This window comes from Medicago sativa, chromosome 5 (assembly GCF_051527215.1).
Source record: "Medicago sativa cultivar Bolivia chromosome 5, Bolivia_mono, whole genome shotgun sequence".
NCBI lineage: Eukaryota > Viridiplantae > Streptophyta > Magnoliopsida > Fabales > Fabaceae > Medicago > Medicago sativa.
Window position 1 is genome coordinate 19,452,270 of NC_140753.1, and position 16,240 is coordinate 19,468,509.

Below are 16,240 nucleotides of genomic sequence, written 5' to 3' on the forward strand. Positions count from 1 at the left end.
GCCCTTCCCAACCTACGTAAGATTAATCTCTCCGGTAATTTCATGTCAGATACATCACTTTTATATTTATGCCAGAACTGCAAGTTTCTCGAAGAGATCGTGATGATTCGCTGTTTTGTTTTAACTGTTTTCGGAGTTGCTTCTGCTATCCGTGAAAGACCAGGTTTGAGGTGTTTGTCTATTAGCATGGTACGGTCATTAAAAAAATTTGAATTACAAAACCCTACTGCCCTTTTAACTGCCTCCTTGTTCAGTTTGAAGGGTTTGACTTATCTTGATTTATCGTTTTCGTATACCCCGGATAAGCTCTTCTTCTCTCTTGCAGAGAAAGGACTTCCTTTGAGGAGTCTTGTTCTCCAAGATTGCTTTGGTTATAGTTATACTGGAATCTTTCACTTGTTATCCAAGTGTCAATTATTACAACATTTAGATCTTCAACTGACTGAGTTTTTGAATGATCAGCATGTTGCTAAGTTATCTTTGCTTCTTGGTGATTTGATTTCTATAAACGTTAGTTTTTGTAAGCAGCTAACGGAAACAACTTTGTTTGAGCTAGTTAAAAAATGTCCTTTACTCGCTGATGTCAATATGGAGGAGACTAGTATTGGGAAAACAGGTTGGGAGAATCCAAATTCTTCGGTGGATTTGGTTGTAAGCCCTCGAGTGAAGTCTCTTCGTTTGAAGGGCAATGCATGGTTGACGGACAAAAGCATCCAAATGTTTGCTGATATTTTTCCGAATTTGGAGCTACTTGATTTGAGCTCTTGTTATTGCATATTTGTCGGTGTTGGTGAAGTTTTAAGGAGAAGCAGTAAGATTAGACATTTGAGTTTAGCCTCCTCATTTGGAGCCAAGCTACTTGAGATGAACTTTGAAGTTCTCAAATTAGAGGTATTGAACTTGTCCCGTTCTGCAACTGATGATGAATCACTATATGCAATCTCAAAGAGTTGTTGTAGTCTATTGCAATTGGACCTGGAAAATTGTTATGATGTTACAGAGAAGGGAGTGAGGCAAGTGGTAGCAAAATGCACAAAGTTGAGAGAGATCAATTTGAGGGATTGTCAAAATGTGACTGGTAATGTTGTTTCTGAGATGGTACTTTCAAGGCCATCATTAAGAAAGATAACAATTCCTCCTTTTTATCATCCTAGTGATCATGAAAGGGAACTCTTCTTGCATCATGGATGCCTTGTTTTCTAGTATTCCGGACGTGATCTGCCAAAGTATAAAATGTAAGATGTTTATGTTTCCAGAGTTACTTCTTTGGGATTTTTTTTATACACCAATTTACTTATATTCTATTTGCGTATATAGAGATTCCAATATGCCGATTGGGGCTTCTGGTCCAACTGTTCTAGGCTAACTCGATCAATGGCAAGAGAGTTACATTTAACCATATTACTTTCATTTTTGTTCTTCGTAATTAGCTTGAGATTCTTTTTAATTAGGCTTCAAATTTTGGATTTAGAGATTATACTTTATGTCGTGTTTGCAGATTTATGACCACTATTTCAAAATAAAACTTATATCATAGTTACATTGTCATTCATAATGGTGGCCAATGGATTATGATGTATGAGCAAATACTAGTAGCAGCAGCTTGCCTGTAATGGTTGTTTATAATTTATAGTTTTCTTGTAATGTTAAATTTTTTATCCCATTTATATAAAAGTCTAAACGAACGAATATTACATTGCGCCCCCCCCCCCCCCCCCCCCCAAAAAAAAAAAAAAAAAACAGCAAAAAAAGAGTATACAGAAGCTCATATCCTGGTTTGGACACAATATGTCAAAATCAAAGGAGACTTCAAAAAAGTTTTCAAGTTATATATATATTCTGAAGCATTCTTTAATGTTTATTTCACCTTGAAGTTGTAACTGCATAAGACAATTGATTTTGCTTTTCTATTGATAAATTTATTGGAAATTTGGAACCATCTAAATATATAAGTTTGTTTGGTCATATTTTGTAAAAGATTGTAGAACCTGAGAAAAATTTAACTTTTTTTGTTCTGTCACTTTCTTGTCAGCTAGTGAAGTGGGAATAGAAGATTCAGATATTTGTATCATCAAGCTAGATTAAGTCACATTCTACTCCGATGGAATTTCACACGATTTTAGAATTTCATAGTTCAGAAGAGAACACAAAGGAATATGATGTGAAGGAATGTACAACAGAAGTTTCTTTTAAGGCCTCTGAGTCCGATGCATCTAACATCAGAAAAGGCGACGAGAAGTTATCATCAGATTTTGAGCTTATATACTCAGATTTCGTGTTATATGGAATGGTACAAAATTGTAATTTAAGGAAATGAATTTTGAATTGTCTATTCTATTGCCTAATCTATTGATGAACTATTTATGGTTAATTACTATGTACTCAGTTAGTCATGAAACTTTTTTTTTTTTACCGTTTGTACCTTGCAGTTGAAGTTTCTTTAATCCCAAGAAAACTGTTGAAACCATTCATATATGCAATGCTTAAACAAAATTATACCACTACCTACAAGCCCCACATATCTGCAGCATATAGATGCCTCTGCCATATGTGCTAGGACAATAGACAGCCCAACTTAAGTATTGTACCAGATAAAACCCCTTATTAGAGGGCTGCTCTTGCATACAAAAAGTATAATTACATAAATGCATCTCCATGGCTATTATCCTTTTATCTTTCTCTTGTGCCTGTGTAGAAGGATTCTTTTATTAGAGATGCATATAATATATCAAATTTCTAAGCAATTCTTATGAACTTAGAAAGCATCTTTTGTTGCAAAACAATGCATTTTCATTAGCACGCCGCCATTTCTCAACCATATTCATAAAAGGAAATGGAAAAAAAATCAAATAAGTTGATAGTTTCAAATTGGTTTTCTTCTTTTCTATATTGAAGCATAGTCACATAATTCTCTTGACATGTCGCAAACTACGAATTGACGAACGGACGAATCGAGATAAGTGAAGGATGAAGAAAGAGTAAAACGAGATTGAATGGGAGATAAAAGATAAAGGAAAACCTCAGGTGATGCAAATAAAATATGCATAAAATCTCTTTGAAGCTTGGAGAAAAAGAATGTCTCTTGCAAAACAACGCCGATAAAAAAAGTGAACATAAAAACGTTTTGGTAAGTGAACACTAGTTTATATACGATCCGTCTACTTTTTCGCACTCTTGATTGATTCAACCAATTGCTTCCATTTATATAGGCTATACATGATTGATCAACTTCCAAAACAATATAGCATATTGTGGGTATCTTTTCCTTTGTTAGTATTTTTCCAGTCTCATGATTCATTTTATCAAAGATTCTTTATGATTAAATTACCTTTTAAAATATTCGGTTTTTAACTTATGTTGATTATTTATTGGTAGTAACAATTTTGATTTCTATGTTGTAAGCTTTCATGTATCTTATTTACAATAGAGGGTTAAGGATTTTCTTAAGTTACCATTGATATTGAATGTTGTTAAGTTTGCTTCTGTTCTTTAACGGGTCTTGTTTCGATTGTGGCTTTCCTTCTGATGATCATTGAACCAATAAACTATAATGTGAATTCTGATGAGTTGAATCTTTGAAGAACACATTAAAAAACTAGAAAAAGTATTAAACAAATTAAGTTAGTTTTGTTTATCTTTTCAACTTAATTTAATGCAATACATTGTCGTGTTACAAATAACACGATCAAATAAACAAGGGTCTTGTTAACGAGTGCCCCGGAACACTCTTTAAGCATACCAAATTTAGCAATTATTCTCTTAAAAAATCAACTATTACAATTTCTAATGCATTCATTACACAACTTTTCATAAAGAACTTACTAATTAAAGTGCTTAAAGAGTGTCCCTCGTTAAAATTTCCCAATAAAAAAGTAAAACAAAAAAGAATACACTCTACTTACTTCCTGCTTTGCTATTGTTGGTGCTAGTCAAATTTACTTTTGTTTTAACTCTTTGGTTTTGCCATTTTTGGGTACAATAGCACCATTGCTCACAACATGCTTAGATCCTCATGCCTATCTTTTAATCACAAGAAGCAAAATTCAGAAGCTCTTTAAGGGTGTTCTGTTTACTAATTGCCATATTTATGCAATTGAGTGAGTACTACAACAATATCGCAGTAGGCAACCCTTAATCCTTTCATAATAATGAAAACAAATATCTATACAAATTAAATAAAAAAAATGGATATTCAACAATAAAAAGGGAGGAGAGAACTCTCACAATAGAGCAACTTCTTTGTCATCTTTAGTTTTTCCATAGCCAACATCATTTTCATCCTCATAAGCTCCCCATCATTCAAATTCTCTTCATTAGCAGAAACACCAATTACAAAATATCATTAAGCCAAAAATTCATTAAAACCATTGTAACACAAACATTTTCTAGAACACTATAAATTTTGCATTTCAACTTTCAACAAAAATTCATGGCTTCACCATCTAAAACGTCACAACTCTCTCTGTATCTGCACCCCTTTCTTGTTCTCTGGTCATCTCATGGCCAAGATGCATTGCTGCATCTTCTAGGTATATAAATGAGACTTTTATTTGGTATTATAATTTTTTTAGTGTTTTTATATTTCTAAATATTGTTTGTAAGTTGTAACCAATTTTATCTTATCTTTAAAGAATTGTAGATAATTTAGCTAATAGTCTATAAAAGTTTGCCAAAGTTTTCCACATTTAAATTTGTAATAGGAGTAAAAGTTAGAGAAATGATAGGTTAATTTTAGGTTTATTTTAATCATCCAATGAACAAACATTTTTGCAAGTCATTTTAGCTTTTCTAATTGTTTTCTTGTTTTGGTCTCATGCCATTAGTCACGTTATCTTGTATATTCTGTCTCATAAATTTTTGGAATAAGTTAACATACCTCTTTTTCGACAACTTATGACTTATGAGACACAACAAATACAATGTAGGGTGAATATTGGAATGGAAATTAAAGTAAGAAATAATTATTAAAAAACTAAACTAATTTTGCATAAATGGTTGTCTATTAACTAAATTGTTCCAATATAGTTGTCAATATATCATTTCTTATTTAAAATTGATTGTTCAACTACATACATCTAAAAGTGTTTTTTATTTTTAAAGAACATACATCTAAAAGTAGTTAACAAGTAGATACAACTAACAAATTTATCTATGAATTTTTATTGATGGGTCGTTAAATTAGCCACAGTTCTTCAAAGCCAACATAAAACCCACCTTGTACTTTAAACCACCCAACTTATTCTCCTATGTGTATCAATCAATCATACACTTAATTTATTAAACCGTTAAACGCAAATTTGTCTTGCACTAAGATTAGTTTCATAAACATTTAAAATTGTTTTCGTGGGTGTGAAGATAATATGTATTGATATTTTATGCCTTTAAGGTTTTGGACAAACACTTGTGTGGTTGCTTAGAGCGCGATGTTCTTTGTAGGTTAGGATGTTCGTAGCTCATACATTTAATTGATTTTTTCTTTAAAAAAAATGTTTTTACTACCCACTTTCTCGGTTGAACATTATGTTTTTATTTTATATTTCTATAATTTGGGCTGTTTTGTGACTTGATTGTTGTCATACCCTATTTTTTGATTTCGGATTTTAAAATACCTCATATTACGGTTTCGAAGGCGACAAATTTTTTTAAGTTTTTTATTATTATTTTTATTTATTTTATTTGTTTTATTTTTATTATTATTTTATGTTATTTAATTAAATTTCAATTTTTTTGTTTTTTTTACTTATTTCAATTTTTTCGTTTTTTTCTTTTATTCTGTTTATTCATCTTTTTTTTTTTAATTAAGTCCAATATGTCCAATATGCATAAGGCATTATTGTCCACTTTTCACCAATTGTGTACTGAGTTTTTCCAGATTTGGCCAAGGATTCATAACCCTAATTTTCCAGTACTTTTTCCATCCCAAATTGTCCATAGATTGGTCTTTAAAACCAAACATAATCAGAATGCAAGGAGGAGGCAATTTTGAATCACCAAACCCTAATTTCACAACACAGTCAATAACATCAAATCAAAAACAAAATCTAGCAAAAAAACACCTCTTTATTTTCGGCCACCACCAATAACACAACAAAACTCAATAATTTTCGGCCTCAACAATCTTAAGCCAAAACTCCACTGTTTTCTTTCTTTTTAGAACACCACCCAACAATAAAACCAAACACAGACCTCCAACAAAAATCGAACAAAGAGAAGGTGGGAAGAAGGAGTCTTTTTTTTTTTTTATTTCTTTAAACCTAGATCTAGGGTTATTTATCACTTATTTCCTTTTTTTTCTTCCTTTTTTTAGCATATTTATTTAATGCCTTAAATCACCTCATGCATTTTTTATTTCTTTTATTTTGCTTTATTTAGCATATTTATTTATTGGGTTAATAGTGTTTTTCACCCATGTAATATAGGTCATTTCCGGTTTTCGCCCCTATAAAATTTTCGGTTTGATTTGCATCCTTGTAAAACTTTTTTTTCTGGAAAACACTCCTCCCCCATATGATTTTCATCCGAAGATTTATTTTTTTTTGATTTTTTGGAATTTTTTTATTTTTGAAAATTAATTTTCAGATATTTTGAAAAATAAAATCTGATGTGGACAATTAAAAATAAATAAAAATTAAAAAAAGGCAAGTCAATGCCATATATGCGCATTTGATGAGTTGGATGGAGAAGGGGTGTTTTCCGGAAGAAAAAAAAAAGTTTTACAAGGATGCAAATCAAACCGAAAATTTTATAGGGGCGAAAACTGGAAATGGCCTATATTACATGGGTGAAAAGCACTATTAACCCTTATTTATTTAAATGTGTCATTTTTTTTTATTATTGCTTTGTCATTTTATTTTATTTATTTATTATGCTTTAGAATGTACTTATGGACTAATGTAAATATATAAATGAGAATATTGCATTGCATGCATATTTATTTATTCTGCTTTATGTCAAAACAAGAAACAATCAAAAATAAATAAATAAGTAGTATAGTTTAATCCAAGGAAAAGGGGATTTTAATTTTGGATTCAAAGTCCTTATGAAAAGTCCCTTGTGCTTTAGTTTATTTCATCACGCTTAATTTTTAGACTTTAACTAGAATAACCAAAAATCTCAAAAACATTCATATATTCAAAAACCTCAAAAATGTCTTTTTATTAACAAACCTTGGATTTCAAACCAAGTGTCCCTCTTCCTTCAAAAAAAACCAAGTGTCCCTCTTTCTTTTTAAATCAACTTTTAATCAATTTTAATCATATTAGACTTTATTTTTCACAATTAAAATCAATCAACTTCACTCTTTTGCCACTTTGGCTCATTTTACCTTTAAAAACATTTTCAAACTTTAAAATCAATCAAACAATTCACTCGGCTTTTTACCCTGAACTACGTGATTTTGATCCCGCTCGGGTACGTAGGCAAATGACTTTGTCTTTCCAAATCAACAAAATAAGAAAAACATTTTCTTTCTTTATTTCACACTTAGGCCTTATTTACAAGCAAACGATTAATTTAGCACAAGATGAATAAAAACAAGAGGTTCCTATAGAGTATATAGACGTTTAGGGTGCTAATACCTTCCCTTTGTGTAACCAACTTCCGAACCTTTAATCTCTAAAATTTAGGGTTTATTCGAACTTTTCCCCTTTTTCTTGGAAAAAATAAAAGCTCGGTGGTTAATCGCAAATTTAGGACTCACCACCGATCTTTTATTTTTCCAAGGGAAAGGGGAGAAGTTCGAAAAAACCCTTTTTAAATAGATCAAGGTTCGGGGGTTGATTACGCAAAGGGAGGTTTGAAGCACCATAAACGACTATGGTATTCCGTAGGAACCTCTTATTTTACTTATCTTGTGCTAAATTATATTGCTTGTAAAAAGGCCTAAAAGTCTTAGTGTGAAAATGAAGAAAGAAATTTTTTTTGTTATTTTTTGTTGATTTGGAAAGACAAAGTATTTTGCCTACATACTTGAATGGGATTAAAACCAATGTAGTTCGGGGTACAAATTCGAGTGATTGGTTAAGGTTGATTTTAAAGTTTTGGAAAAAGAGTTTTTAGAATAGATAAGAAGCCGAGATGGCATAGAAGAATAAAAATGTGAATAAAAATATGGTTAAGATTCATTGAAAAAAAAAACAAAGGGAGTCACTAGGGTTAAAATCCAAGGTTTGTTAATAAAAATAATTTTAAGTTTTGCGTATTTAATTTTTTTTTAAGAATTTGATTATTCTAAACTAAAATGAACTAATTAAAGTCTAAAAAGAAACTAGGCGTAACGGAATAAAATAAATTGCGGAGGGTTTTACAAAGGATGTTGGATCCAAAGTAAAAATCTCATTCCCTGGAATTAAACTAATATTACTAGTTGTTTGAAGTCCTCAAATTGTCCTTGATTTATCCCTAATTTGTTTCTAATTGATTTTGGTATTGATTAAGGTCATGACATAAAGCGGAATAAATAAATGTGTATGTGTCGGTGCATATTCTCATTTATGTATTTACATCATTCCTAGATACATTCTAAAGTCTCAAAAATATAAATGACAAGAAAATAAAATGCATAAATGTATTTACATTATTCCTAAGAACATTCTAATGCTTCAATAATATAAATAACAAGAAATAAAAATGCATGGGATGATTATAGTCCTAATAAACATAAAAATAAGACTAAATAATAAATAAAAGCAAATAAAAATGAACTAGCTATAAACAAAAATAAAAATAAACTACACTAATGTAAATAAATAAACTAAAGAAAACTAAATAAAATAAATGCAACAATGAAATAATAAAATGAAAAATAATAAAAATTAAAGGGGTTTTTCAAAAAGGAAGAGGGAAAAATTTTTAAAGGAAGGGGGTACAGAATTAAAAAATAGGGGAGTTAGAAGTAAAAGAGTAGACATAAGCTGAAAATAAATTGGGCTCAAGCAAGATCCAGTGGGCTTAGGAGATTAGATCTCAGCCACTGGATCTAGATCCAATAGTTTAGAAAACAGAAGAACACAATAAGATTAAATGAGGGAGGCGCATGTGAACAACACAGGAAGCATCATTGGCCGTCAGATCCAAGATCTGACGGCCTAGTCCTGAAAGCGCATGGTAACACCGTAAGTTCAAACACACATGATTGAATAAAAAAAATGGTATAAAAAGGGACTTCAACAAAAAAAAAAAAACATAATCCAAACCTACTTCTCTCTCTAAGCATTTACTTAGAGAGAAGCTCTCAAAATTCAGCTTCTTCTCCGACGGACAACAACATTCCGGCGCGGTGGTGGCCAGCCTAAACGGGCGGCGCCACCGCGCCGGAAAGCTACACAACCTCCTTTTTTAAAATAAATATCAATTTTCGAAATCCGTTTTCTTCTACTTCTTCTTTTTCAACTTGTTTTTTTCGAAAAAAAAACCTTAAATCTCACTAGATCTAGCAAACAAACTTCAAAAAAACAAAACCCAACTTTTGTGAATTCTCAGATCCGGTTTTAAATTTTGTTTTTAAAGAAAAGGGAAGGAAGCAAGATCTAAGTTTATATCCACAACAAAAAAAAACTCTTCTTCTTACCCCTTCTCTTGATTTCGATTCGGCTTAAAAAGAGTAGTTGTGATTTTTGGTTTTGTGATTCAAATGTTGAGGTTCGGTATTGTTGATACTTGAATATGTGGTTTTCAAATTTAATGTTGAGGTTTGGTATTGTTGAGTTTGATTATGTTCTTGATGAATGTGATAGTTTTTTTTTTATTTTGACTCTAGAAACGTAAAAACAAGTGAGGAATTAGGGTTTCTAAAAAAAATCTTGGACCCTGTGCACCCAATGATTGGGCGTTTATATACTGGCTTTTTAGGGTTAATTTTGCAGATATACCATGTTCTTTAGGATAATGTGCTGTACAAATGAGATGGTTCCTTTTGTGGTGTACCATGTGCTGGATAGACTTGTGTTGTAAACTGAAAATGATTCATCTACAGATGAGGTGTCCCTCTTTGAACTTGGACGAAAATGCCCCTACTGGGCTGGACAAAATTGAGGACAGGACATACAATTGACATTTGGAATTAAAAACAGAATTATAAATAATCAAATAAATAAAAACAAATCGAAAATATTTAAATAAAATAAAAAAGAAAAATAATAAAAATGAAATAAAAGTAAACAAAAATTAATAAATAATAAAAAGAGAATAAAATAATAAAACACTTAAAAAAGTTGCCTTTCGGAACCAAAATGAGGTATTTTAAAATACCTTCCTGCCGAAGTTTCGCCTGAAACGAAGAAACTTCTTAGTTTTAAAACACGAGTAAAAATAAGTTTTAAATGGTCAAAAAATAAGGTATGACGGCTTGATATCCGAAAATCACCGCGACAATTGTGCATGACGATCAAAAATATATTTTACTTCAGGTATGTTTAATATGTTTGTTACTAACATGTGTATAAATATTTATTCAACAAATATGTTTATTTTACGATCTTATATAATTTAATGTGGCTTCAAATCCATCACATGTGGGACTATATTTTTTCTTTTTGAAATAACACGGTGGAACTATTTTTTAGCCATTAGATAATACAAGTTGCAGGGGAAATTGCTAAATGGCCCCAAAGCCCATAACAAGAAAGTTAAGAATTCCCTTAATATCGACCATTACTTTTCTCATTCTATGCATGACTAGACGTCCTGTAAATTTTTTAAAAATGCTCTTGTGCAATTTGGATTTTAAAATCCGAATTCATGTTTCACTAATTCGGATTTTATAATCTGAACATGCTATGTATAATCGCAATCAGAATCTCTCTCATTTCAGCAGATTTTGACTGCTGATTATACATAAGCATAGTTTGGTTAAAAATTCGAATTAGTGAAACATGAATTCGGATTATAAAATCTGAATTGCTCAAGGGCATTTTCAAAAAAAATTTACAGGGTGCGCTAATAAGGGATTGGGTGGAAAAAATAATAGTCCTTAATATCTCCGTTTCTTTTACTTTGAGCGTATATGGATTGAATTATTTTTGAAAAATTACTCTTTAGCTTCCATTTTTTCTCTCATCCACCCAAAAAGACTAAAATATTTTAACGCCAATTAATTGTCATTTGGAAGAATTTTAAATTGGTTAAACCAATTTAAAAAGTGTTTGAATCGATCTAAAAAGTGTCAAATGTCACTTAACTAGTATGGACACCCGTGCCAAGCACGGGCTAGAATTTCATCATACTTAATGGTGATAATATTTAGATGGAACAAATGTCAGTTAAAGTCGAACGTTGGATAAAAGAGTGCAGGTTGAACAACAAATAACTAAAAAACATCATACTTAAGCGTTTTGGATGAAGATGTGGTATCATTTTCAATTATGTGGTTTCTGTTTTTATAACGTGTGGGACCCATGGGTACGGATTGTATGATATCCGTCTCCGCCCCGTTGGATAAATATGATACCCGTGCTCGCCCCGTACCTCGTGGGTACCCACTATGCGGGTACCCGCGTGTATTGAGGTATCCATAGGTATTCACGGGTACCCATGGGTTTTTGAATTTTTTTATACAAATAATAACTTTTTTTTAATTACCAAAAAATTTCAAGTTTTAAACATTCATACATAATCTATTCAAAATTTCATAAATCATACATAATCCATAGAAAATTCATTATTGTTACATAATCCATATGATATGTTGTTTGATGTGAATGATGTAGAAACGGTGAACTTAATAAGATGACTTAAAAAAAATCAAAAATAAAAATAGGTTATTAATGAATAATCTTAGGTGGACGGTAAAATTTCCTTCAATAAGGTAACAACTTTAAGTGATAAGATAAGATATATAAGGATATTTTAATAATTTACTTAATTTATTATCGGGTATGGGTACCCGTGGGTATGGGTACAATCAAATCCGTGCCCGTATCCATATAATAATGGGTAGTCAAATACCCGTTTATTATACCCGTGGATACCCGTTTAGCTACCCGCCCCGTGCCCGTGACGGATTTTATCCACGGGTACCCTTGGGCATGGGTATTTTTGCCATCCCAAGTGTGGATCCACATCGGTGTTGGCTCGCTCATAATGCACAACAGTTGCATGATATCCCGGTTCAACATTTTGGGGAAGTGTGAGTGGTTCTTGGTGGTCGATCACGGGCACGGAGAGTCTGACACTTAATTGAGAGATTATAATGTGTCAAATGTGACTTAAAATTTCACATTTTATGTAAGAGTAGATGTTGAGAGAGATGTTAATGCGTCATGTGTGAGTTAAACTTCTACTTTTGATGCAAGAGTATATATTGAGCAACATATATGTGAGATGGCCAATATACCTAATGTCTTCAGATTTGAGATAGAGATGTGGTGTCCATCTTACTTGTGGGGTTTCTCTTGTTCAAATGTGATGATCTAGTCCATTGTAGGATCCCTCTGAAACCCAAACATTATAATGAATTTTTTTAGTTTTGGGATGTCATTTGCTTAATTTTGTTATATTAAATATAAGTTTTTAGATGTCATTCACCTTCATGCAATATCTTGGTCTAACTTTTATTATTAAATTCTTTTATTTTGGTCTTTCGTGGGATCACAATATAAAAAAAAAAAAATTGTAGATGTATTATGATGAGGTAACAAAATACATGCTTATTATACTTTTTCAGTGAATATGTGGTCTCAATATCACTTGTGTGATTGCTTTTAGCCTAATACGGTGATCCAACCTAATGTAGGCTTCATCTATCGTTCTAATATTAAGTTGAACTACTTTGCTAGGGTTTGGATGTCATTTATATCAAAAAAAATTAGTATTTAGATGTCATTTGCTTTCATGCTATTTTTTATTCAACCTCTATCATTTCAAACTCATTCATGTCTGGTCTCTGGAATGATTTGACAATGAAAAAAATCATATGACATATGCTGATTTGATTAAATACATGCTTATTAAACATTTTAAAATGATGTGGCATTTTTTTAATTAAGGTTAATTCTTCGGTAAAATAATTACCCAAAAATCTTCAACTCCTTCAAGAAATCTTCAACTCCATCATGAAACCACTTCCAGCCCACTTTATTGAACATGTTGTGTCTCTGTTTGACCTTATTTGACTATGTCACATAATTACAGGCACCGATGGTTGCACACTTGATTAAGAGACGTTAATGTGTCAAGTGTGACTTGACATTCTACATTGGATGGAAGAGTAAATTTTCAACAACATATAAATGAGATGCTCCATGTACCTAATGCCTTAAGGTTTTGTGTTAACATGCGATGTCAATCTCACTTGTATGATTGATATCGAACTAATATGAATATCCATCTCAGTGTAGGCTAACCATGAATCTCAATATTATCCCAACATTATGATAAACATTTTTGTTAGTTTTTGGATGTCATTTGCTTGATTTTTTTTTTACCTCAAATTTTATTTATTGTAAGCCATTCGCTTTCAGGCTATATTTTTTATTCGACTTTTATTATTTTAAAATCCTTTACTTTTGGTCTTTGGTGAGATTTGGCAATGGAAAACTGGAATGTATTGTTCTGTTGAGTTGAAAAAATACGCGCTTATTAGAGTTTTTACAATAATGTGACTTTTTTTATTTTAATTTTTTTGCAAAAAATTTACCCAAAAATCTACAACTCCTTAAAGAAACACGTAAATTACCAGCAACTAATTTATTCTCTATATTCTAACAGACAATGCACAAACCCCTTTTTTTCTTATTATTTCTTTCATTTCAAATTTCTTTTATGTCTTCTTTGTTTTTCTATTTTATTTTCTCTCTTCATTTCTCTATTTTCATGAAAGGAACAAAAAATCCCCCTTCATTAAATCACCACCAACCCACCTTTTTTACCATGTTACACCTTCCCTAGTCTTATTTAGCTATGTTACCATATCATAGATGCAGAGAGTCTCAAACTTAAGGGATAGATATTAATATGTCAAATGTGAGTTAAAGTTGCACATTAGATGGAAGAGCATAAAATGATAAACATACAAGCGAGAAGACTCCATATATTTAATACCTTGAGAATTTGGATGTGGTGTCAACCTTACTTTTGTGGTTATCCTGCCCTGTTTAGGCCCATCCGGAGTCCCAACATTGTGATGGACTTTTTTTTATGTCGTTTGCTTAATTCTTTTATCTTAAATTTTAGTTTTTGATGTCATTTGCTTTGATTCTATTTTTTTTTAATCCAACCTATATTATTTCAATTTCCTTTACTAATGGTCTTTGATGAGATATGACAATAGCAAAATATAGATGTGTTATGTGGAGTTAACAAAATACATGTTTATTTGACATTGTAAGCGAAGATGTGACATCAACCTTACTTGTGTAGCTGCTCTTATACTAATTTGATGATTCAATCCAGTATAGGCTCCTCCCTGAAGTATCAACATTATGATGAACTATTTTGTGAGTATTTGGATGTCATTTTTTTAAAAAAAAAATTATCTTAAAATTTAGCTTTTGGATTTTATTCGCTTTCATGATTTTTTTTTGAAGGATGATGTTTTTTATTTAACCTATATCATTTCAAATTTCTACATATTTGGTCTTTGATTGAAATTCTGATGTGTTATTCTAAGTTGACAAAATACATTCTTATGAGACATTTTAAAAATATTGTTTTTGAGTAGTGCTATTCATCCAGAAGGATGTTATCCCGAACGATTCCCGAAAAGCAATTGGCCAATAAAAAATGCTGCTGAGCGGAATACATGGGAGGACAATGGATGTAATTTATGAAATATAATAAGTAATTAGCCACTTGTGATTTTCTCGTGGGATATTATTTCGGGACAAACAACAATTTCCATTGTTTTTTAATTAAGTCTGATTTTTTGGTAAAACAATTACACAAAAAACTCAAACCATGAAATTACCAGTCACTCACTTTATTATCTTTACTTTCATAGACAAACAACACACCTTATTTTTTTCCTTATCATTTATATCAACTTCAAATTCCTTCTTTATCTTTTTCTTTTTTCTAATTTCCTTTCTCTCTTTGCAGGAAACCACTACCAACCCATCATTTTTAGCATGTTGTGCCTCTGTCTAATATTATTTGGATATGTATCTATATACCATAGATTCAAATGGCTATCACTTAAGGGAAATATGCTATCGTCTTAAGTGTGTCAATCTCACTTGTGTGGCTGTTCTCGTTTTTGTGGTTGCTCTTAGCCTAATATAATGATACAACCATTGTAGGTTTTCTCGAAAATCTGAACATTATTTTGAATTATTTTCTTAGTTTTATTCATGTCATTTGTTTAATTTATTTTATATTAAATTTATGTTTTTCTATGTTGATGTGTTATGATGAATAACAAATTACATGCTTATTTGGTATTTTTAAATTATATGGCATTTTTTATCCGAGTCTAATTTTTAGGTAAATTAATTATCCAAAATTTTAAATTTCTTCAACAAACCCATCAGCAAGAACAATTAAACCAATAAGTGTTTTTAATAAAAAAAAATCAAGAAGAGAGATGATTCGGGTATAAGGAATATGTCATTTATCATGATTAATTTGAAAGAAAATCCACTTTCTAGTTCTCTGAGATTTTCTAATGTTTGATGGTCAAGATAGGGAGTCATGATATAATATATTAATCATATCCTGCTTAAATATCATGTTTGATGCACCAAAGAGATATGATAAAATAAATCATTTTCCTATCCTATCCTGTTTACTTTGTAATTTTTATCCTAGGTATATGCTGGATTAGAAACTATCCTGAATTTCTGATAGAATTAGAAGATCATTCTTTATCTATTATAATGATATTCTACCATTTTTAAAATGGTGTCGTTTTTAAAATAATTATATATATATATATATATACTAGTATGGACACCCGTGCCAAGCACGGGCTAGAATTTCGTCGTAATTAAAACATTGGATGAAGATGTATTATTCTTATTTATGTGGTTGCTCTATGCCTAATGAGTAGATTAACACCAGTGCTGGCTCTTTCCATAAGGTCCAATGATGATATTATAACTCGGTTCGACTTTGCGAATGAAGCATGGGTGAATTCCAGTGACAAATGTCGGCTGCGGAGAGTCTTATACTTAAGTGAGATATGTTGATGTGTTGACTGTGAGCTAAAGTTTCACATTGGATGTGAGAGTAGATGTTGAGCAACATATAAGTGATATGATCCATATACATAATTTCTTAAGGTTTAGGTTAAGATGTGGTGTCAAAC

The 16,240-nt window shown here is 31.1% G+C and overlaps 1 protein-coding gene across 2 annotated transcripts; it reads left to right on the forward strand.

The window, feature by feature from the left end:
• On the forward strand, positions 1–2,371 carry LOC146920814 (uncharacterized). Of its 2 annotated transcripts, none has more exons than XM_085714258.1 (2): positions 1–1,235; positions 2,033–2,371. In XM_085714258.1, the coding sequence occupies exon 1, from the start codon at positions 43–45 to the stop codon at positions 1,201–1,203; it is 1,161 nt and encodes a 386-aa protein (XP_085570384.1). In that variant the 5' UTR covers positions 1–42; the 3' UTR covers positions 1,204–1,235; positions 2,033–2,371. The 2 variants fall into 2 exon arrangements, with proteins under 2 accessions (XP_085570384.1, XP_085570385.1); XM_085714259.1 differs by having other exon boundaries at positions 2,037–2,371.
• Positions 2,372–16,240: the final 13,869 nt, after the last annotated feature.

Bases quoted from the DNA above. Each gene is read 5' to 3' on its own strand.
- LOC146920814 (XM_085714258.1), top strand. From the start codon at position 43: ATGTCAGATACATCACTTTTATATTTATGCCAGAACTGCAAGTTTCTC.